Source organism: Alligator mississippiensis, chromosome 5 (assembly GCF_030867095.1).
Source record: "Alligator mississippiensis isolate rAllMis1 chromosome 5, rAllMis1, whole genome shotgun sequence".
Taxonomy (NCBI): Eukaryota; Metazoa; Chordata; order Crocodylia; family Alligatoridae; genus Alligator; species Alligator mississippiensis.
Window position 1 is genome coordinate 4,869,048 of NC_081828.1, and position 22,151 is coordinate 4,891,198.

The following is a 22,151-nucleotide window of genomic DNA, read 5'->3' on the forward strand; positions in this document are numbered from 1 at the left end:
GTGTTTCTAGGAGTAACAAAGCAGAGTAGGTCCCATATGTTAGAGGTCTGTGTGCAAAATAGAAATGATGCCAGTGCCAGATGAAGTCAAAACCACTTCCTAACAGGCTCCCCCTGCCATGCATACCTAGTTCTTGACCCTCTTTTCTTCATGAGATTTTTTTCCCCTAACATGCGTTGGTAAGCAGTGATGGGTGCGTGATTGCAATGGGGGGACTGGACCTTTTAAATTTGGCAGAGGTGGCCGTCCCCTTCTGTGTTTAAAGTAGCTCAAGTAGGGGAGTGACTTGCTTTTTGCTTGTCTAGCAGGTAAGTTTTTGTGATGCCCACTGCCTGCCCTTTCTTGAGCAATGTGAGCTCTTACTGGGGATTTAATCTCTTGAGGTGGGATGGGGGAGCAGTTGTTCAGTGGAAACTTTCCAAGCAGGCTAGGTGGTAACAATAAAGCTGTTTTCTACTCAAGTGGGGGCTTCTTCTCACCAAAACCTTGCTCTGCATATTGCTCCAAGCATCTACTGTGTCCTCAGTTTCTCTTTTCCTGCCTTTTTTGCCAGCTGATCATTGGTGACTTCATATCTTCTGTGCTTATAGCAGGTCGGGTAGGATTTCTCCCTGAATTACTTGTTTCCAGTCCCCCTTTCCCTGTTCATCCCTTCAAGCTAGATTTCTCCTGTAAAGGTTTTGGTTTCTATCCTGCCTGCTGCCATTTCCAAGTGGTGCCTCCAGGACTTCGCCGTACTTCTGTATCTCCTAGCTGAATACAAGGGCTAGGGGTGTTTTAACATCAGTAGGCAGAAAAAAAGAGAGACCTTTTCTTTTATATGGCAAAAACGTGATCTGTAGCTTTATCATCGTGCGCTTTGGTGTTTTTGGGGATCTGGGAGCTCTTGGCTGTCGGAGACATTACCAGGGATCACTATGTGGAAGTGGCTCTCATCGATCCCCAAAGGGACCTTTAAAACTGGTGGAAAAACCTTCTCATGGTGCAAAGCATTTTCAAGAAATCTGGCTGTATTTGACTGTTTCAGTAATGGCTGAATGATAATGTTTCACTGGCACTGCAGCTGGCTGCTGAAGAGGGTGCTGGAGGGGGAGATTTGACACAATATCTTAATGCTGAGGACTTTCATTTTGGAGAGAAGGCACTTCTTGAACGTCAAATGTCAAAAACGTTATTATCTTGGCACTTGTCGTGCTCAGTCCTGGTCCATGGGACCTGTTCAAATCACTCGAATAGGTGCAGGATTGCACCCAATGAGCCATTCAAAAGGAGCCTGATAGCTGCAGGCTTGAGCCGATACGGTTTACTGAGATGGCTATGGCAGGGCTGCTGTCTTGGCCAGCAACTGGGATCTCCAAGTGGTGAATCTCTAGAGCTAGAGCTAGGCTTTGCAGTGGGAGTTGGACAATTTGTTTCTTCCATGGCTCGGGTATGGAGGGGGATGCATGACGTGCCTTGGTACTGAGTTGCATGCAACCACTCTGGATGCAGTGAACTCCAGGCGCTGTGGGAGCAGGCTAGGGAGATGTACCTCCAGCACATCCCACCCACCAGCTCCCTGGCACCAAACGTAGAAATACAGTGGTAAAAACCACTCCAAGGACATCCCCATAAGCTGCTTTCAAGCACATTGGAGACAGCTCCTGAGAGTGGCCCTAAGGGGCTCTGCCAAAGTGGCTTCACCACCACAGCTCCAGGTTTGGGACATGGTTATGAGTGGATGGATGGGGTGGCCTTGACAGCAGCATTTCTGACAGCATCAGGGGAGGCAGGTCAGTTGTACTATAAGTGGCTCTTGGTTGAGCTTGGAAACTAAGTTATCCTTGGCTAAGCTAGTACTTGGAGGGGAGACCCCCTTGAAGTCCTTGGTGGGGTTGGCATAAGCCAAGGAGTATAGTTGGATCCTTGGCAAATCCTGAATAAGTAGCAAGATTGCAGGTGTCCCAAGTGTTGCTGTTGAGCTGATGGGTGGGAAGAAAGGAATGAATCAGGCCAGCTCTTGGTACAGGCTAGCATGGCGTTCACCTGCCGAGGCAGGGCAGTTCCCCATCCCAGGCTGGCATAATTTTGGCCTCTCTTCTGCTGGGTCCATAGAGGGTAAGAAACTGTTCCTGCCTCTCATGATCTTTTCCAGAGTTAGCCAGCTCAACTCTGCTGGCTTGCACCTGGTTGCCAGTGTGCATGTGTGCATGCATGCATGCGTGTGTACTCGCATGCACTGCCCACCCACAGCCCAGTTGTGCAGCTGAAGGAGTAGCTGTCTAGCAATGGTTTCCCTCCCTACACTATGCTGTGACCCAGCTCCCCTCACCTTACCCAGGATATTTTCCCTCTAACCTTACTTCATTCGGGCTTAAAGCAACAGCCATTTGGATCACAGGTGTAGCAGATGGGAACTGCACATGCACGTTCAGGCAAAGCCTCTAACTCATTTGAAACTTTTCAAGTTCCCTCTGTCTGCAGCCTTGCGTTTCTGTTTCTTGACAGAGATCAGCCTGACATAGGGAGTGCTTTTAAACATGCCCTCATAATGAATTAATGAATGCTGATCTTGATTTGGTGTATGCTTGGGAATCAGAGCAATCTGCCTTCCTCCCTGATTTCCCTCTGAACCGCAAACCGACACGGTCCCTGTGATAACCAGATATTTCAAAAATCCAGTTTGGTTTTGTGAACTGCCTTTTGCAGGCCAGCGTGAGCAGCAGACTTGGTCGGACGGGGCTGGTCCGATGAGAATTGGGGCTGGGGGTGGCACTGAAAGCCTTGCGAGACTAACCAATTACAAAAATAACAGTGAGGCCAAAAAAGCTGAGCACCTAATGGGAATAATTACCCCTTTTAAGAAAAAATGTACAGTTTTGCTGTTCTCTTGATCTCCTCCCAAAGGCTAAAAAGCCACCAAGGACGATAAATTGGTGCCATATTCTGTCAGGCTGCTAAAACCATGCTAAAAATAGGCTGTTTAATGGGATGCAGAAGATATGGCTGGCCTAGTGAAAGGAGGAAAAAAATCTCTTGGGAACCTGGATGAATAAGCATGCTAACAACTGAGGAATTGTCACATGTGAAGGGGTGATCATCGAAAGTAATGACGATATTAAGTTGCATATGTTGTGTCCGCTGCATTATCCTGTCCCATCTGACCTGCAGTCGTTAGAGGAGCGTGTTACTGTTTGGTCTGATCTGGCCTTAAGTTTTCTCTGCATGAGAAAAGATTGAGATGGCCCATGTGGAAAGAGCCTAAGCTCCACAGAGCTCTAGAAATCCCAGGGACAGCATTTGAGAGCCTTGGATTAAGGTCAAGTTGCCTTCGGGAGCGATGACTCCACCACCATGCAGCAATACAACCGATGGGAAGTCCTGTAAGAGTGACCTCTAGCTAGCAACCTTTCTTTATGGTGCCCTTTGTCCTGTTTTGAAGTCTGGCCAAGAGCGTGCATCTTGGAGGATGTCACCCTTGAGAAGTGTCCAGGGACGGGAACGCTGAATGGCTTTGCTGGGTGGTGAAGCATCCTGTAAAAGGTGCTTACAGGGTTTTGATGGGACGCAATGCTTTCCCCAGAGCAAGCCAACAGCAGCTGGAGCTGTATCCACAGCACATCTTGTGCCCAGGCTGAGTCCAAATCCTTGCAGAGCCCCTGGTCATGATGCTCTTTGTTCTGTATCCAATGCCCCCAATACCACACCTGCTCCTGGGAGCGCTCGTTAGCAGTGCCAGGGCCACACTGAGATGACTCTGCTGCAGCCTACACTAAGAGACCTGGGTTCTTTGTGTTTGAAAACATCTGTTCCAAGTTATATCCCTCGTGCCAGGGACCCACATGTGGTGTTGTATGACATATATACAGCACTTCCTCCAGATGCACCCAGATGCCCTTGCTTGGTATCTCCTCTCCTGGTCCAGGTTGGTGGGATGTCAGTTATCCAGGTTGTAGCTGTATTGGTCTAGAGTAAAAAGCAATCAGGACTCAGTAGAGGTGATATCTTTTATTAGACCAACTAGATTTTTGCAAAAAAAAAAAAATTAAAAATCCAGAGGAGCATCCCATCGTTTTACTCCTCTGTGAAATATGAAACACCGTAACCAGAAGGAAATATGAACACATCCTGCTTACCAACAAACAACTTAGAGGTAAGCAGACTATTCCAGCTTTTCCCTGAGCCTACTCTGCATATAAAATGAACTTTTCCAAACAGGAGATCTTACCACCTTCAACTCTCCTATGAAATATGAACTTTCATTTCTACCCAGGAGAACTTTTACAATCTTTTCTCCGATGCCTGAAGAAGGGTGTCTGTACCCAAAAGCTTGCAATTAAATATATATATATATAGGTTTTGCAAAAATCTAGTCGGCTTAATAAAAGATATCACCTCTACCACGAGTCCAGTGTAATTTGTACCTTCCTTCTAGGCTGCAAGCCTTGTGTTTCCATGCAGTGGGAGTGGGAGGGAGGATTTTTTTTCACCCACCTCCACCCATACACAGGCCAGAGCATCATGTCTCTCGTTAGGTCTTCAACCAGAGCATTTATAACATGGGCACCTCGTTTGCAATACATACTGCTTCCTCTAGATGGTGAGCTTATATCTAAACTGGGAAAGCTTGCCAAGGGATCTTACAGCTATTGGGTGGGTGTGTAGGAAAGAGGGAGAAAGTGTGTGTGTGTGTGTGGGGGGGGGGGGATGTGGTTCTTCCTCATTGACTTCACTGGTGGTTTTCCTTGTGAATGAACTCAGAGCAATGCAAGGATGCAGTTGAAGCTTAGAAATAATCAGCCATCGGGAATCCTACAGTGAGCACATCACCCTTACTGTAACAGCTCTGAGGGTTTTTATTGGCTGAGTCGATAGGGGCTAGAGGAGTTTATGGTCCTGATACTCCCAGCTTTACATCAGCAAAACCGCTGCAGAGGTCAAATACATTGCACTGATGAATCACTCATTGCTATAATGCTCGCCTAAGGGGTAGCAGCTGAAGCAAGCTCAATCAACAAATGCAGAAATAAAATGGCTTTCGAGTAGGACTAGGGATGGTTTTATTGAAAAGCCTTAAAGGGACCTGATTTTCAGAGTGCTGAGTTCCTGTCCTCGGAAAATCTGTCCCCTTGAATTAAAGTAGCTTTAGAGTGGGACAAAAATAAATGCTGGCTAAGTTGCGACAGCCACATTGTCTGTCTTCTCTTCAGTGGTATGAAGGACGATGAGTTATGTTACAGGTTGAACAAGGAGAGCAGATATAAGGAAAATTATACTGGCATATGTAGAAAGGGGCGGGATGGTGTTACCGTAGGAGCTTTGTTGCCTCCACATGATACGAATGTGGCTACTTCACTGCAACTCTCTAAAGCAGCACTTCTGAACCTTTTTTCAGTCGATGTACCCCTTGGTCTCAGTGAGACTTCAAGTATCCCCTTTCAATGGGAAATTAATATTTTAGGCCCTTCGACCTGTGTTAGACAATGTATGAAATACATCTCACGTACCCCCTGATGAGGCTTCACGCACTGCCTGGGGGTACATGTACCCCCGGTTCAGAACCGCTGCTCTAAAGGAAGGAAATGGAAGGTAAATTGCAGGTCAGTATGGAAATGCTAGGGCAGGTGGTTTTCCTGTATGGAGGTGGACCCGTTACATAGATACTGGGAAACTTGGCACAAGAGTCATTTGGATGGAGTTGGCCAACTGCAGACTGAGGATCTGTTTCACTTCAGTACAAGCCAGGGACTGGTTTTTATATTCTTGCTCCCTACTTAACCAGGATACCAAGGAAGACTTGCCCCCTTCCCCACATAACCCTGTCCTCCACTCGCATGTCGCAGTGTCTGGAGAGAGTGGTACCGTTGCTGGGTGCAAAGGCGGAGAACCTAGGAAATGTGGGTTGTATGTGTGATCTAGCAGGTTATAAGTTGAAATGCCATCCCTGCCTCCCTAAGGGCAGAGATTCCCTGTGCAAACTCTGCAGCCATCCAGCTAGGGCTGAGATGGGACATAAGCTTTGGCCTCACTGACAGGTGCTCTAAGCCCTATATATAGCATTAAAGCCAGTTATGTCTCTACAAATCCTGCAACACAGAGGAAGAGCATCCACCAAGGGGCAGCACTCAACCCTTCTCCATCCACCATGTCCTACAACCAGCCCTCACGGCACATCCTCCTTCCGGCCTTCAGCATTTTCTTCACTCAGATCTTGATTCCCTATGACTGAAGGGCAGGGGAAACCAAATATTCAAGCCCGGCCATAGATATCTGGACAGAGGCATTAAAACCTGCATGTTGCACTATATCAGTAGGCCCCTTCACCCCTCTTTTTTTCTAGACTTTCAAACTAGAAGCTTTTGCCTCCTGCACTGGTCACTAAGCCTGGGTCTCTCTGGTCTGCTGATTTCAAAGTTGTATTTCCTGGTTTTGTACACATTTTACCCAGATTTATCCCCTTCCTGATGCTAAATCCTGTATCCTCCTCTGCTTCTTGGGGCTCACATCCCTCCACAAGCCCACCTGACCCTCCCTGAGCTCTGTCCGTGCACATTTTGATCAAGCCACAGCTTATTTCTTCCTCCACATCATAAATCAAGCTCTTGCATAATATCTGGCTCAACCTTCTGTCCTGTTCCCCGCATGGAAACCTATGCCGTGCATCTTCTCCGAGCCGTCCCAGCATAATGATGTAACCACTCTCAAAGCAATCAGACCTTTTATTTTAAAATGTCAGCATAAATTCTCCCGGAGCTAAGCCTCGATCCTGGGTATTTCTTGTGCTCTGTCAGACTTTTAATGTACATCTATGATGATCTGAATTAGGGTCTGAGATGTTCAAAAAACACCTTGGCAGCCCTGTGTTGTGGCTACAGGGGCTGATGTGAATAAATCAAACCAGTCGCCTGAGGCCAGTAAGCTGCATAGATCTGGAAGGTGACATGGTGGGTTGGTAGGGTTACCATAAAAGTGAAAAAGTGGCATTACCATTCACCGGCATATATGAAACTGGTCTTGTCCATCTAAGTATGTACTCTTCCATTTGATCCTTACAGAGCCCAAATTTGGGGAGCCGGGCTGCAAAGATTATCAGTCGGATGACCAAGCAGTGCAGCAGTCTGCAAAAGTGAGCAGCGAGGTGGTGAGTGGAAACCTTAGATGGGCTTTGAACAGGCTTGACAGGCAGCTGAGTATCAGAGAACGGCTTGTGGTGGTTCAAGGGATCTGGGTTTGTTGCTTGGATCTGCCACCCTTCTGTTGCATGGTTTCGGACTAGTTCTTATCTTGGTGTCTTTGTCTCGCCTCTCTGGATTGCGAGGTCTTCAAAGTAAAGACCCTGCAGATTTCTATAGCACGTGTATCATGGCATCCTGGTATGAGCTGGGGTATCTAGATACTTATAATTTTCATGGTATAGCAGCTAGGACAAGTGCACTATATAGTTCAGGTCTTACTATATTTTATTATGTTTTCTTTTTACATCATTGGGAAGTAGAATACCTTCTTCCTACTTCAATGTAAGGTTTTATTCCTGTTTTATTTGGGGGTAATTAGCCAACCCTACTCTACACATGCATATATATATATATAAGAGCAGGATTTGCAGAGTTAGATGTGTTCAGACACTTGCACCAATGCCCAGTTTCATGTTCAAAGCAGGTATTTGTATACACGAGGCCAGATGGGCACTTAACCTACCACACACCTGCACAAATAACACCTGTACCTGCTTGTGCGAGGAATTTCTGGGTATGAACAAATACAGACTTTGACTATTGGGCATTGAAAATCTTGGTCAGTAGATGTTCTGGTGCTCGGCATTGCGGTGAAGCAGGCCATTTATTCAGGTGACTTGAGGCACTTGCGTTTGGAAAATATTATCCCTTGTGCATTTCCCTGAGATTGCTTCATTTTTTTATGTTGGGCTTGAAAATAATGAAGTGATTTAGCAGCTTTATTTTCTTAAGGAAGTTTTCCTTTGTGCAGTAGGCACTGTTACCAGACTCTCTCTTCTTGTGCATGTGTGGTTCCACATGTTAAGCATAATTGGTTTCCACACACTTTGGCATTTGGCTAAGGTGTTTTTGATGGCAAAGAACGCTGGATCGGTGTGTTTCAAAAATGCACCTGGTCATTTATAGCTTGAGATCACCATGTACCACTCAGTGACTTCAACCTGTAGAGATGGGGCTTCTCATAGGAGAATGCTGAGGACTAGGCAGATCTGGACACAGGCATGGGTGAACCAGGCGGCTGGACAGAAAGCAGCCCTGAAAATAGTATTTTTTCCCCATTGTCCTATTATTAGTATCATTATCTCCAGCGAAGGAAGGGACAATACCACCAGGACTCTAGGTATGGTGCTGGGATTCAGCTGGAAGCTGATGGGAAGACAGGATTCCTCCATTGAATGTTAGGCATGGATCCAAGTTGGCATGGGTGGGGACAGAGTTAAAGTAATGGAAGTAAGATCTATAAATGAGGGAGAGCAATGAGCCTAGCTTCCTAAAATGACATGCCCAAATCCATGTTTATGCACCTAAATAAGTGGTCTGATTTTTTTTCTTCTTCTTTTTGAAGGGTTAATGGGAAAAAATACTAAGACCTGTGTTCCTAAATCCCTCAGGCACATGTAAAAGTCCCAGCCAATATTTCCCACTGAAACGAATGGAAGTTGCTGACACTCGCGTGGCTCTAAATCAAATCCCTTTTTATTTAGGTCTCTAATTTGGGACACCCGATTTAAACCTGGATGGTGGTGGCCATCTTTTTTTTCCAAAAATCATCCGAGCGCAGTCCTTACCTGCCGAGAGACTTCACTGCCAACAGGCTCATGGTGGCAGTCAAATTTTGTTTCAACTTTTATGGAGGGGTCTGGGATATAACCAGAGTTGTTCACCTAGGATGGGGTATGAGCATGCTTGTGGCATAGTGTGGGCCATGGGCTGGAGGTAGGCCTGGAAAGCCGTAAAATGAAGTGTCACGGTCTGATTAATATAGAGCCGAAAAAAAATGTTCAGTTACCGAGGGCTCCGAAATCCTGAACCTTAGAAACCGACAGAAGAGAATAAGCATCAAAGGAAATCACATAAGTGGAAAAAGAGACTCCTGGGACATCCCAGGCAGCAACAGATCTATCTTTGCAGTGTTTTCAAAGCAGTGAGAAGATAGCCAAGGCTTGATAACAATAAGGCAGAGCAGTAAAATCCATCACGGAGCCTTTGGGGACCTGTAGATGAAGTTCTCCTTGGAATAAGTAAATGTAGATGATACTCAACAGAGGAAGCATAAAAAACAGGCAAAACCCAATAGATCATCTGGAAGGAACCCAGGAACAATTTAGGCTGCTCTGGAAATCAGGAAGCTCCAAAATAATAACCTGCATGTGTCTAGACAAACCAAGGCAATGTTGTATCTGTCGGACCCTCAGGAGAGGTCCAAATTCTGCCTCCTTCACACAGACGGGTGTCCCACCGGACATTATCCCAGTGCAGGATCAGACTCCTTGCCAGTGCAGTCCAGGCTGGCAGCCAATGCCTGCCATCGTGTAGGAAAGTCTTATCTGGCCTATGTCAATCCTGTGCAGACCTGTGCATGGACAGTCTCAGGCACCGAGCTAGACATAAGAAATCAAACGTTCGGTTCCAAGAGGTGCTCCTGGAATTGTTCTCCCTTCGCTCTCCGTAACCTTTGGCTCACAAATGAGTCTGCAAATCCAGACAGGACGACTCCAAATGGGGCTTTTGCATGGAAAACATAGCCTCACTGCTGCTTCAGTCCTAATGCTTGACCAGGCCCAAACCCCTTCTCACTGAAACCAGACAGAGGGACATTTAGCCATTGACTCTGAGATCCAGGTTCCACACTGCGCTCCACCTATTTCATACAGGGTGAAATGAAATGGGTCCCCACCTATTTCATTAAAAGAGGCAGCAAATATATATATTTTTTCTTTGTGCAATTATATATTTATATTTATATTTACAAAGCACAGATCTGGCACAAAGCAAATATATATTTTTAAATATAAATATATATATATTTACAAAGCATGGATCTGGTGCTGAGGCATCCACAAGGAAAGTCTGAAAATGAAATGCTCTTGAGAGGAACTTTGTATGTGGGGAGGTATATCCATCCACCTGCTAAGGAGAAATGTGAGATAAATTCATGCTAACTTAATGAATTTTGACTGGAGCAATGAAATGCAGGAGATTCATAGTGGAAATCAGTGGGGAAAGGTAGCAACGTTGATTGTCTGATATTACATTTTTACTTGCATCTGAATTTCTTTGCAAAGTGTTCAAGTCTCATCAGGGAACAGCGACATTTGAAAGAAAGCCCACAATGACTTGATCACTGTGTAGTTATTTCTGTCGGCCGAACTCCCCTCCCTCCCCACAATCTTTTATAAATGCCACATGCAAAGAAGAAAATTATCTCTAATGGACAATAGGGGCAGGGAGGGAAAGGAACCAGGAAAGGTTGCGGGATACAGATCTAGCAGAGAGAGAAGAATTTATTTTCCTTAAAGCCCAGGGTATTTGCAAAATATGACGTTTTGTCACATATAAACAAAGCCTCTCTTTTTGGGGATAGATCAGTCTATTTCCATCTCAGGGTTTGTCGTCTGCCCTATTGTCTACATAACTTCTAGTCCTAATGAGGAAAGTAACTTTTTCTTTTTCTTTTCAAACTTGCAAAACAATTCTCTGGGACCATCTGTTGTGTTGCACTAGAAGTTCCTCTTTGCAAACTCCATTTGGAAATGGCTGTCTATGAAGCATCCTGCATTTTCTTCTTCATGGCAGTGAATGGTGTTAAGAAAAGTGATTTTTAGGGTGAAGGGGGGGAAATTAATTTCCTGGTCCCTTCCATTGCTGTCCTTAGGCAGAATATTATGCAACTAATATGTGTGTGTGTGTGTGTGTGTGTGTATGATAAAACATTGTGTATAAATCTAATAATGATATACTATCTTTACTGAATAGTTTTAGATAGATAATGTGCATGTGTATTTACACACATACACATGTGTGCATGTGTGTATGTATGTGTATCTATCTATCCAAAAAAGTATGTGTAAATGATACTGATATTTGCATATATAGATGTGTATGTATGTATACATACACATATATCTTTACACTATATATATATCTATATATACACACACACACACATATGGCTGATATGTAAGTGATACACATCAGTTACACACATGTATATACAACTGATATTAATATATGTGTATATATGCATGTGTGTATATATATATATCATACGCACATATGTGTGTATGAAAATATATGCAGTATTAATCTAATATGTGTGTGTATCTATAGATATATGTCTATATATATATAGGTGTATATGGGAGTGGGAGGTGTGGGGTGTGTGCGTGTATTCTTATATTTAAACATTTCTTTACAGAAACCCGTCCAGGCATTTTCTAGCTAGCCCTACTGCAGGCTAGCAGGCATTACGACGCCTTTACTTCGGTGTCACACCCGCTGCTCGGGGAAGGGAGGGACCCTGACACGATGCCCAGGCAGAGACTTAACCCGTGTGAGCCGACGGCATCTCTGCAGCCGAAAGCAGCTGGCTGGAGCCTTCTCGCCTCGCCCCAAACACCGCTGCTCATAGGAAAATCCCCTCCGCTTCTGGCTGCTCTGCCATCTCGCCGGCGGGCGGCCCCGGAGGGGCTTCCACACGCAGAGTTTCGATGAACTAAACGCACGGATCAATTGAGCTTGTGCCCGGGTTAAGCTCAGCGCGGTCAGCCCCGAGCCTGCTCGGCCTTGCACGCGGGGCTTGCTGGAGCCGGGACCGGGAGCCCCGCGACGGGCGGCCTCCGCGGTCCCCTTGGGCGGTGGGGGTCCGGGTCGGGTCCCTCCGCCTTGGAGCTGGTGGAAGGAGCGTGTGTGCGCGTGTAAGATGCTTTCGCCTTTCCTTATGGATGGGTGTGTGTGTGTGTGTAAGATGTCTTTGCCTTTCCTTAGGAGTGTGTGCATGTAAGACGTATTCGCCTTTTCTTAAGGGTGTGTGTGTGTGTCCCAGCTTTTGCCTTTCCTTATGAATGGGTGTGTGTGTGTAAAATGTCTTCACCTTTGCTTAGGTGTCTATGTGTGTGTGTAAGATGCCTTTGCCTTTTCTTAGGGGGTGTGTGTGTGTAAGATGTCTTCACCTTTCCTTGGGAGGGTGTGTGTGTGTATGTCCTTGTAATTCAAAGACGCCTCCGCCTTTCTTTATGGGGGTGTGTGTGTATGAGAGAGAGAGAAATGTCTTCACCTTTCCTTAGGGGTGTGTGTGTTTGTGTGTGTGCAATTTAAAAATGCCTTCCCCTTTCCTTATGGGTGTGTGGGTGTGTGGGTGTAAGACGTCTTCACCTTTCCTTACCGATTTAAAGCGGAGCGAGCTTCCCTCCCCCGGCCGCGGAGCCCGGGCGCCCCGCGACCCCCAGCCCCGCACCGCCCGTGAGTCACGAAACCCACCGAGTGGAAACTCAATCTCCCTCCTGTGTGTGGTCGGGATCGCCAGCAGCTGCTTTGCCAATTTTTTTTATGACACTTCGGTTGACGTAGGGCAGGCAGGACTATTATTTTCCTGAATAAAAGTGGAAATAACCCTCCCTCCCTCCTCCTTCCCCCCAACACACACACACACCTCTTTCCCTTCCCCTCCTCCCTGCTCTACTTCCATTTGTCCTTCCCTCTCCGATTTCCAAGGATCTCGATGGCTCCCTGGCTCCTTTTTGAACCAACTAGGTAGAAAAGATGTCAAGGATCCGAGGCGTGGAGCCGTGTTACTCGCTGGGAGGTGGGGAACGAGGGATAAGGGCGAGTGTATTAGGATGGAAAGGGGGGGGGGGGTAGCTACTTTCCCCATCCTTCACACACACCCCCCCCCCACACACACACACCTCTCCCCCTCTTTAATCATGAACCATTTGATTGAATAAAACCGCCCCGATCCCCGTGCGAGCAGACACACACACACACACACACACACACACACTCAGGACCCAGCTCCATCCTCCTGCCTCTGTCCGGCAAAGCCGGGCCCGGGCCGTGTCCCCGGGGGTGACCCGCGGCAGGAGCCGGGGCCGGGGCCGGGCCGTGCAGCTGCTTGGCCCGGTGCAGCGGTATTAGCAGCGCTGGAGCTCGGGGCACCAACTGCTCGCACCTGTTCCCTCGGCAGCAGCGAGTCCTCCCGGCTCTTTCTCACACTGCTCCAGGCTGGTTTCAATGCAAGGGCTCAGAGGCCAGTTGCTGACTATAAAGGGGACCCCCCCCCCAAACCCCACTTCCACCCCATGCCTCTTCCCCCACAAGAAGCCCTATGGGCCCGATTTGCAAGCCCTGCCGGGCCTACATGTATCTGGGGGTGCACTCTCTAGGGGTGCCGGCCCCCAAACTTCCCCGTGGGGCAGCGGCAACACGGGGCAGAGGTCTCTCGCCCCTCCTGCGAGGGATTTCGCAGGGACTGCGGCAGAGAAGGGCCTCCCAGAAGCAGGGAGTCAAGGCGCGGGGGGCACAGGCCCAACGGGAGGGGTGGGGGGGTCTCTTCACCTGCCACAGCCCAGCAAGGGGCCCGCGGGACCCACCGGCTCTCGTGGGTCTCTCGTGGGCACCGGGCCCGTTTCCTTGTCCTCCGTGGTGGGGGGCTGGAGAGTGGCCCGTGGGCAGAGGCAGAGGCGGAGGAGCCTGGGCTTGGGATTTTCTGCCCCAAAGCAGCAGCAGCAGCAGCCTCCTGTCACCCCCCCCCCCCCGCCCCAACACCCAGCATGCAGAATCGGGGCCCCTACTCTTACCTCTCCTCCTGGGCTGACTCCTAACCCGGAGACCTCCCCAGGCAGCGCTGAAGGGACCCCCTTAGCGGGGGGCAGGAGGAGGGGGCTGCCCCCTTGCCTGCAGGCGGAGGGGAAGGGGATCCAGGGAGGGGCAGGGGCGTGCGGGGCGATCCCGCCCGGGGTGGCCGGGCAGCGGCGGCGGCGGCAGCACGTGATGCCCCGGCTGCTGTATAAAGGCTCCGGGAGCCGGCGCGGGCGGCTCAGTGCGGGACAAGTGGCGCCGGGGCCGAGCTGGGGGGGGGAAGCCCCGATCCCCTTCCCCCACCCACCCACCCCCTCCCTTCCCGGCAGCAGCGCCCCCCCCTCCCCTCCCTCCCTCCCCTTCCCTCCCTCCCGCTGCTCCGCGGGGCAGAGCCGGCCGCGGCTGCCCGGCTCCGGGATGACTCTGGGCAGCGGCGGCGGCGGCGTGGCGGGGATGCCCGACGAGGAGGCGCTCTCCGAGGTGGAGGACGCGGATATCGACGTGGTGGGGCCGCCGCCGGACGGCGCCGAGTCCAGCTCGGAGGACGAGGAGGAGGAGGAGGACGAGGAGGAGGACCTGCCCGGCCCCAAGGCGCACCGGCGCTCCCCGGAGCCCGGCGGGGCGGCGGCGGCGGGGACGGACAAGGCTGCGGCGGGCGGCCCCGGGGGCAGCGCGGGCAAGAACCCGCTGGTGAAGCCGCCCTACTCCTACATCGCGCTCATCACCATGGCCATCCTGCAGAGCCCCAAGAAGCGGCTGACGCTGAGCGAGATCTGCGAGTTCATCAGCGGCCGCTTCCCTTACTACCGGGAGAAATTCCCCGCCTGGCAGAACAGCATCCGCCACAACCTCTCGCTCAACGACTGCTTCGTCAAGATCCCCCGCGAGCCGGGCAACCCGGGCAAGGGCAACTACTGGACGCTGGACCCCGAGTCCGCGGACATGTTCGACAACGGCTCCTTCCTGCGCCGCCGCAAGCGCTTCAAGCGGCAGCAGCACCCGCCTCCCCCCGAGCTGCTGCTGCGGGCCGGCGCCGACCCCGCCGCCTTCCTGCCCGGCTTCCCCTACGGACCCTACTACAACTACGGGCTGCAGCTGCACGGCTACGGCCCGCCGCCCGCGCCGCCGCCGGCGCCGCACCCGCCGCTCCCCTTCCAGCCGCTGCCCGCGCCGCCCGCCGCCTTCCCCGCCGCGCCGTCGGGGCTGCCCGCCTTCCTGGGCGGCGAGCTGGGCTGCAGGAAGCCCTTCTACCACCCGCAGCTCAGCCCCGGCGCCGCGGCGCTGCTGCACAGCCTCAAGGCGGACGCGGGCCCGGCCGCCTCCCGGCCCTCCTTTTCCATAGACCACATCATGGGCGGCGGCCCCCCCGGCGGCAGCAGCAGCGGCGCGGCCCCCGCCTTCCCCCCGGGCCAAGCAGGCGGGCAGCCCCCGGTGCTGGCCATGCTGCCCCCCGGACAGAGCCCGCTCAACCTGGCTCCCGACTCGCTGCTGCAGTCGGGGCAGAACTTTTCCACGAAAATCACCAGCTGCCCTTTCTAGGGGAGGGGGAGGATCGGGAGAGGACAGGCTTCCCACCCTCCCATGCCCCCCTTCCTTCCCTATCCCCCTGCCTCCCCCCCCAAATAATCCTCTGTTGTGCTGGAAGGTAGGACTTTCTTCCTTGTCTTTTGCCATCCAGGTCTGGGGAAAGGAGACGCCAAATCCTCTCCAGCCCCTGCTCTAGAGAGTGACTGGGTGGACTGGGAAGTTGGGGGGGAGAGAAATATCTAGAGAAGCCCCCAGGGGAAGGTCGGAAATCTTGTCTGGAGCGAAAACTTTTCCACGCGGTGGTCGGCCGAGCTTGGCGAGCCTGGCTGGGGTGTGCGCGGCTCGGTGTCTCTCTCCTTTCTCTTTCCATCCCCTGCTCTCAAAGAAAACGTGGCACGGGCCGAGCTTGTCTAGATCAGGGAAATTCAGGTGCTTGCTGTTGATCCAGGAGACAGCCACAGGCGATGGGAGATGGCAGGAGGATTCACCCCCCACCCCCAACCCCTTTCCCCACCTCTCACCCTGGTTCTCCAGCCCCTTCCATGCGTGGGTTGTTCCCCCCCCCAATCCTTCTCCTTTATTTTGGTGTCTGTAATTATTTGTACATAGATTATTCCTGGCTTCTCTCCCCGCCGGCTCTCCAGGCTCCCTTCTTACTCCATGGAGAGAATCTGTGAATAATTGGATGTGGAAAAAAAAAAAAAAAAAAAGAGAGAGAAACAAACAAACAACAAAAAAAGGCAACTCCGTTTATTTTATTTTATTTTTTTGTCCGCCCTCGGTGTAAATTAATAAATGTTTGTGAACTGTTGAAAAAAACAACAACAATGCAGTGATCCCCCATGGTGGTTTTTGCTTGTGGGTTTTCCTGAGCAGTCGCGGGCGACAACCGAGAGCAGTGCCCCGAAGGCTGATGGAGCAGAGCAGGGGAGTGGGGTGGACCCGGCCCGGGGGCGCTGGTCCTAGGGGGGCTCAGGTTGGGCCTGGGGGTTGTTGTTTCCTAGCTGAGGTCGTTTCTCCTCGGAGCAACTCCGCGTTTCAGCAGCGCCCAGGGGGGCTTTTGCTTTTCTTTGCCTCCCCCCAGCCCCATGGGTCCCCAGCCGCGCGAGCAGGGCTCTCCTCGGGGTGCCTGCGGCTTAGCTTTTCTGGCAACCGAGTCTCCTCCTGGACTGGGAGAAGGGGAAGGGAGAGTGGGAAAATACTTCCCCCCGAATCTTATTTTGTTTGGAAAGGGTGACACATGGGAAAGAGAGAAGTTGAAGGTCCCCGTACACCCCCCCCCCACCCCACGCCTTTCCCCCCACCCCCCTCTCCCTTCTCCTCCCCGGGCCTGGAGCATTTTGAATGCCCGGTTGAAACCCGAGCGCCTTGGCCTCAATTTTGCAACAGCTCTCAAAGCAAATAAACATCTCGGAGCGGCCTCGGATCCACTTCCAGCCTCCTGTGCTGCGGGGGAGAGGGCGGCTTGTCCCGGGCCGTGTCTGCAGGGAGACCCTGCCTCTCTCCGGGGAGCCTGGGAAGGGGCGAGAAGAAGAGCAGTGGTCTTAGCCATAGGCAGAGCAACAGGGGTTGGTAGCACTAGCAATTAGTGATGGCAAGTCGTGATCCCAAGTCGTAATGTGTAGTAATAGTAACAACAACAATAATAATAACAAAGCAACAGCAATGGTGATGCTCATAGTAAGAATTATACTAATACTGATGATGGTGTTGTTGATGATAATATGGATGATGATGACTTCCCCCGCCAGGGTCCTGCTTTGCTCGGGCTGGGATCGCTGGGAGGCCCGGGCCGGCGGGGCTGGGGGATGCGGGGTGGTCGTGTCGCATTTTCCATCTGTCTTAATCCCCCCGCGGAGCCCGGCGGAGCTTGCGGCGGTGGCTGTCGGGCCGGCCCGGCGCAGCGAGCGGTCTCACATCACTCCCGCGCTCCCATTTGCTTTTGAAAAGCGATCCGCTTGTCAGGCACTTGGTCTTCGCCTTTCATGTCCCAGCTCCTACAAAAGGGACTACAAGGGGAGGAAGGAGGAGGCCAAGGAATCTATTTTCCAGCTTGCCAAGCACAAGCTTGGAGCAAGGAGGGGGATGGAAAAAAAAAAAAAAGACCCTAAACAGCATCTCTCTCCTTCCCCCCTTCTCTCCCCCTCCTTTCTCCTTTTCTCTGCCCGGGGCTGGGCGCACATTGTCGGCCTGCTGTGCTGGGGGTGTTCCCGACAAGCTCATTACGAGAAGGGTGGTCACCTCTGTAGTCCTTTCTCCCCTCGCCCCCAGGCCTTTGATGCAGGGGAGATAAAGCCGCCGGCTCCCGAGCTTTGTTCGGGTCCATCCCTAATCACTGCGCTGCCTCTTAATAGCGTGGAAAGGCCACGGTGCAGCAGCCACTGGGGGGGAAGAAGTGGAGGGGCTTCACCTGGAGATTTGATTTGATTATTTGATTTTATTTGATTGTGTTTTATTCAAAGAGCTGGTGGTGGGGAGTGGAGGGAGGCTGGAAATGGAGATCGCGGGCGCTGCGGGGCAGACGCCACGCGTGGAAGGCTGGTTGGGGCAGGGGCTGCGTGGGTCAGCTCTTGCTGGGGGAGGGGGGCTGGCTCAGCCCCGAAAGGCGCTGCAATTTCCGCTGGGGATCTGGGGCGATTTCCAGGGGTCTTTAGCTTCGGGGGTGGGGGAAGCCCAGAACCGGGAAGCCTCGAGGGGGCTGCCACAGGCATGATCTGGTGACTTCAAACCTATCCCCCCACCTCCCCAAACCCCCTTGTTCCCCAGGCTGAACTCAACCCTGGGGGTGGGCATCGCGTGTGGCGCGTCCATTTCTTTGCCCCGTCACAGGTTGGATGGGGGGAGAGTGCGTGGTGGGTTGTGCAGCTCTGGGGCCACGGATGCAGCTGAGCTGGGGAGGATCTATCCCCCCATATAAGACCCCCAGATCTTCCCCTTCTGCTCCTGGTCCTCGCCTTGCGCTTTGCACCGTGCTCCGTGCTCTCCAGGCCGCGCAATGACTGTAGTTTTTCGGATTGAAAGGGCTGTCTGCAACCCCTAGAGATGCTGATCCGGTTAGGGATGGGGGTGCTACCTCTGGCCCCCTCCCCAGGCTCTGATTCCCCTTGCGATCCTGCTCCGTTGCAACCGTCTGGCTGGTCGGGGGTAGCTGGGGCTGGGGCTGGAGCTGGGGCTGGGGGGTGGCTGCTCGTTTCTCTCCCACCAGCTCGGTCCCCTCCGGTACCGGGCAGCGCAGGCCCGTGAGATATTTGCAAACTTAACAGAGAGAGAGAGGAGATCCACGTTTCAAATCTCCCCCCCTTCCCCAGCCCTTTTCCCCGGAAAGCCTGCCGGGGCGATGGGGTTAATAGCGAAATATTGAATAATGTTAACTCTAGAGGGGCCGGCGTTTAAAGGCACCGCAGATAATGGCCTCTAATTATGGGGCTGGCTGACTCTGCAGGTTTGATCTTCACGGGACATTATTTTTTAAGCGTTCAGCGAGGATCATTTTTCACGCTCCGCCGGCTAAAGAAGGGCTTTATTTATTTATTGGAGGGGAGTGGGGAGAACACCGCCGATTCTGATCCTTCAGTGTTTGCATTCAAGGAAAATAATTAGCTGCAGGAGCTGATGAGAATCCCTCCCCGCCTCCCTCTCTGCCAAAATCCCACTAGGAATCTCGCTACTTTTTGCTCTCTCTCTCTCCTCTTTGAATATTGCCGTTAGAAAAATCCTGCATAAAAGTCCAACGATGTAAAACTGAATGCACGGCTGTTGGCAGTAGAGGGCCCGATCCTGTAGCCCGACCTTGCCAGAGGAGAAGTTTTTAGCTCTACAAGCGGAAGGCAGCAGAGTCCTCCCGAAGTCTCCCCCTCTCTTGTCCATGTAGCTACTAGGGCAAACGGCGCCTCCTCGCTGGCACCAAATCTTTGGGTTGTTGGGAAATCGCCTGATGGGGTTAGAAACCTTTCCCCGACTCTGTGGGTCTAAGGATTATTCGATTAGATTATTATTCCAAACAAGCCCCCTCCCACCGGGCACTGCGAACGTTCGAAAGTGTATGAACGTTCGAAAAAATGTATGAACGTTCGAAAGCGGATACTTTCTCCCGCTGTTCGTTCCAGAGGCAAAAGTGCCCCTCGCGATACTTCTGAGAACGTTCCCCTTGAATTATTATTATTATTATTATTATTATTTCTGTTTAACTTCATCCGGCCAAATATTTTCTGCCTGGGAAGGTGGGGAGGGAGGGGAAAGGTGGGGGAAAAAACACCCCCTTGGAGATCAGCTTGTCCAGCTGACCCCGGGAACCTCTTAGCAGACTTCAAAACTCAATTTCCCGGGAGGGAAAACCTCGCTTTCGTTTTTAGATCCCGGAGTCTTGAGATCTGAATGCGATCGCCGGTGCAAAAGGGGAAGCCTGTCCGCTTCCATCCCGGTCTCCCCTCTCCGCCGCCCGGTCGCCCGTGGGAAAGATTGGGGCTCCCTCCTCGACCTCGTCCTGTGGCAAACTCTGGTTTCCATTATGGCCAGAAGCAGCCTGGTTCTAAACTGAGGCAAGTTTTAAACAGAGAGCAGCATCCCAGCCTCTTCCCCTGGTATTTTTATCTTTATATATATATACAAAGAGTCCTGGAAAAAATAGTATCGAGAGGAAGAGAGAGAGAGAGAAATGGCTTTTGGGGAACCCCTCCCCCTCTTTCATTTCCAAAGAATGAATGTTACTTTTTTTTAATTGCTTTTCAACCGCTCGGACCCTCCATTGGGTGCCTCTGGCCTGTCCAGTGTCGTGGTTCTGTATAGAAACTTCCATTTTCACGCTAGATTTAAGACTTTAATTACAGCAAGCCATTTTCCCTCCTCTGAAGGGACTATAGAAATATTTGCAAGGGACTGGGTTGTGTTTTTGCCTTAATCCTCAGCATCTGGGATCCTGCTTCCCGTGCGAAATCACGCAAAAGACGTGCGGGGGGAGCTTTAGAAAACAGGCAACAAGCGTTTGCGGCGGCTTTTATTGAAACCAATAGAATTAAAGCGGATCCTTATGATTTCTTGTTCCTTCAACCATTTTTTAGTCTAAAAAAAAAAAGGCAAGAGAGTGCGTGTGGCTATTATTTGAGGAACGCGCGTGTTTAGCTCTTCCCTGCAAAATAGACGAGCACCTGTGAGTGATCTGGTAACACCGCGCGGCTGGGCGGGGAAGGGGCGGCCTCCGCGCTGCCCCCTTGCAGGGGGTCTCCTCGCCTGTGAATGTGTCTTTTCTCGTTACCTTTCTCCCCGAGAGCCGACCACCCAGGGGCTGCAAACCCCGGCGCAACCGGGCCATTTCTCCCCGATGTTGAGGCGCCGACATCTCCTTCTGCCCGCCCCTGGGAACGGCTCGGATCCGGCTCATTTTAGCCCTCTCTGGGCGGCTTCTTGGCCCCTTAATGAAGTTTAAAACTTTGTCTGTCTGCCTAAAGAAGCTTTGAAGGGCATTTGTGACACTGATTGAAAAGAGGGGTGTGTGTGTGTGGGTGTGGGTGTGCTCGGGGTGTTCGTAGCTGCAGGATAATAACAGGCTGGAAAGAGGTGCGCGTGTGTGTGTTAGTGGGGGGGGGGTTGGGGATGTCAATAGTTGCAGGACAATAATAGACTGGAAAGAGGGTTGTGTGTGTTGGGGTGTGTGTGTGTGTGTGTATTGGGGTGTTAGTATTTGCAGGACAATAATAGACTGGAAAAAGTGTGTGGGGGGGTGTTGGTGTGCGTGTGTGTTGGGGGTGTTGGTAGCTGCAGGACAATAATAGACTGAAAAGAAGCTGGTGTTGGGGGTGTTAGTAGTTTTAGGACAATAATAGACTGGAAAAAGTGGGGGGTGTTGGTGTGTGTGTGTGTTGGGGGACTTGGTAGCTGCAGGACAATAACAGAGTGGGAAGAGGGGTGTGTGTGTGTGTTGGTGTGTGTGTTTGTTGGGGGTGCTGGTAGCTGCAGGACAACAATAAACTTTGCGAGGTTCACTTCAGCGGCTGGAAGGGGGAGATGGCCGCAGGTCCCTGTGTTGTCCTCAGCAGCTCCAGGCTCGGAGCGTTGCCCCCCTCTGCATTTCAGGGTGGGATCTCAGGCCGTATGAGGCCCACTCTCGGGGGCTATTAACACGGTTTGTCCGAGTGGCCATGCCAAAGCCTCCTTTGCAGGCGCCGCGGCCAGGGATTGCTGCGGCTGCGAACTCGGTGCAACTCAGTGCACAGGTGGGCCGAGCAGGGGGACACAGACCCCCGCTCCAGCTCAGGGCAATGCGGGCGCCTCTGCCCCCGCCCGGTGCCAGGCTGCTCGCCACCCTGGCAGCCGAGCTCTTTCTCACGGATCTCGCCTTGAAATAGTTTCCAAATGTCCCATGGCGGGTTCCCAAAGCTCCTCTGGGTCTCGGCTTGTCGGACTTGTGCCCCCGGAACTCAGCGTTGTGCAAATAGTGGAGAAGTTAAAAAATAAGGGGTGGGGGGGAGATATACGTTATATCTCATCCCCCGCGGGAAAGCGCTGGGATTTCGTCTGCCGTGGAGGTGAACAAAACCCGGGGTGGGTTGGGAGAAGGGCTGTACGGATGTAAAGGGAGTTGTCTCCCCACTTTTTCGCCCTCCAGGCTCTCCTTCCTTCCTATCTTGGCTCCCTCGCAGTGGATTTGAGTTGCGCCGACTCCTAGCAGAGCCGCGGGCGCCGGAGATCACTAGGGCTTTTACCTCTTGTTTTTGGGCTTGTCCCCAGCTCCTCGGAGTGCGGTTCGTTGAACCTGGAAGGGGCGAATCTCCCTCCTTAGGGAAAGGGACGAAAGTCTCTGGGACGGTGCGGAGTCGATGCAGAAGTGAAGTGCTT

At 51.7% G+C, this 22,151-nt stretch overlaps 1 protein-coding gene across 1 annotated transcript; it reads left to right on the top strand.

The window, feature by feature from the left end:
* Window positions 1-14,045: 14,045 nt before the first annotated feature.
* Window positions 14,046-16,148, top strand: FOXD2 (forkhead box D2). Its single transcript, XM_059727814.1, has one exon. The coding sequence runs from the start codon at window positions 14,211-14,213 to the stop codon at window positions 15,330-15,332; it is 1,122 nt and encodes a 373-aa protein (XP_059583797.1). The 5' UTR covers window positions 14,046-14,210; the 3' UTR covers window positions 15,333-16,148.
* The last annotated feature ends 6,003 nt before the right edge of the window (window positions 16,149-22,151 follow it).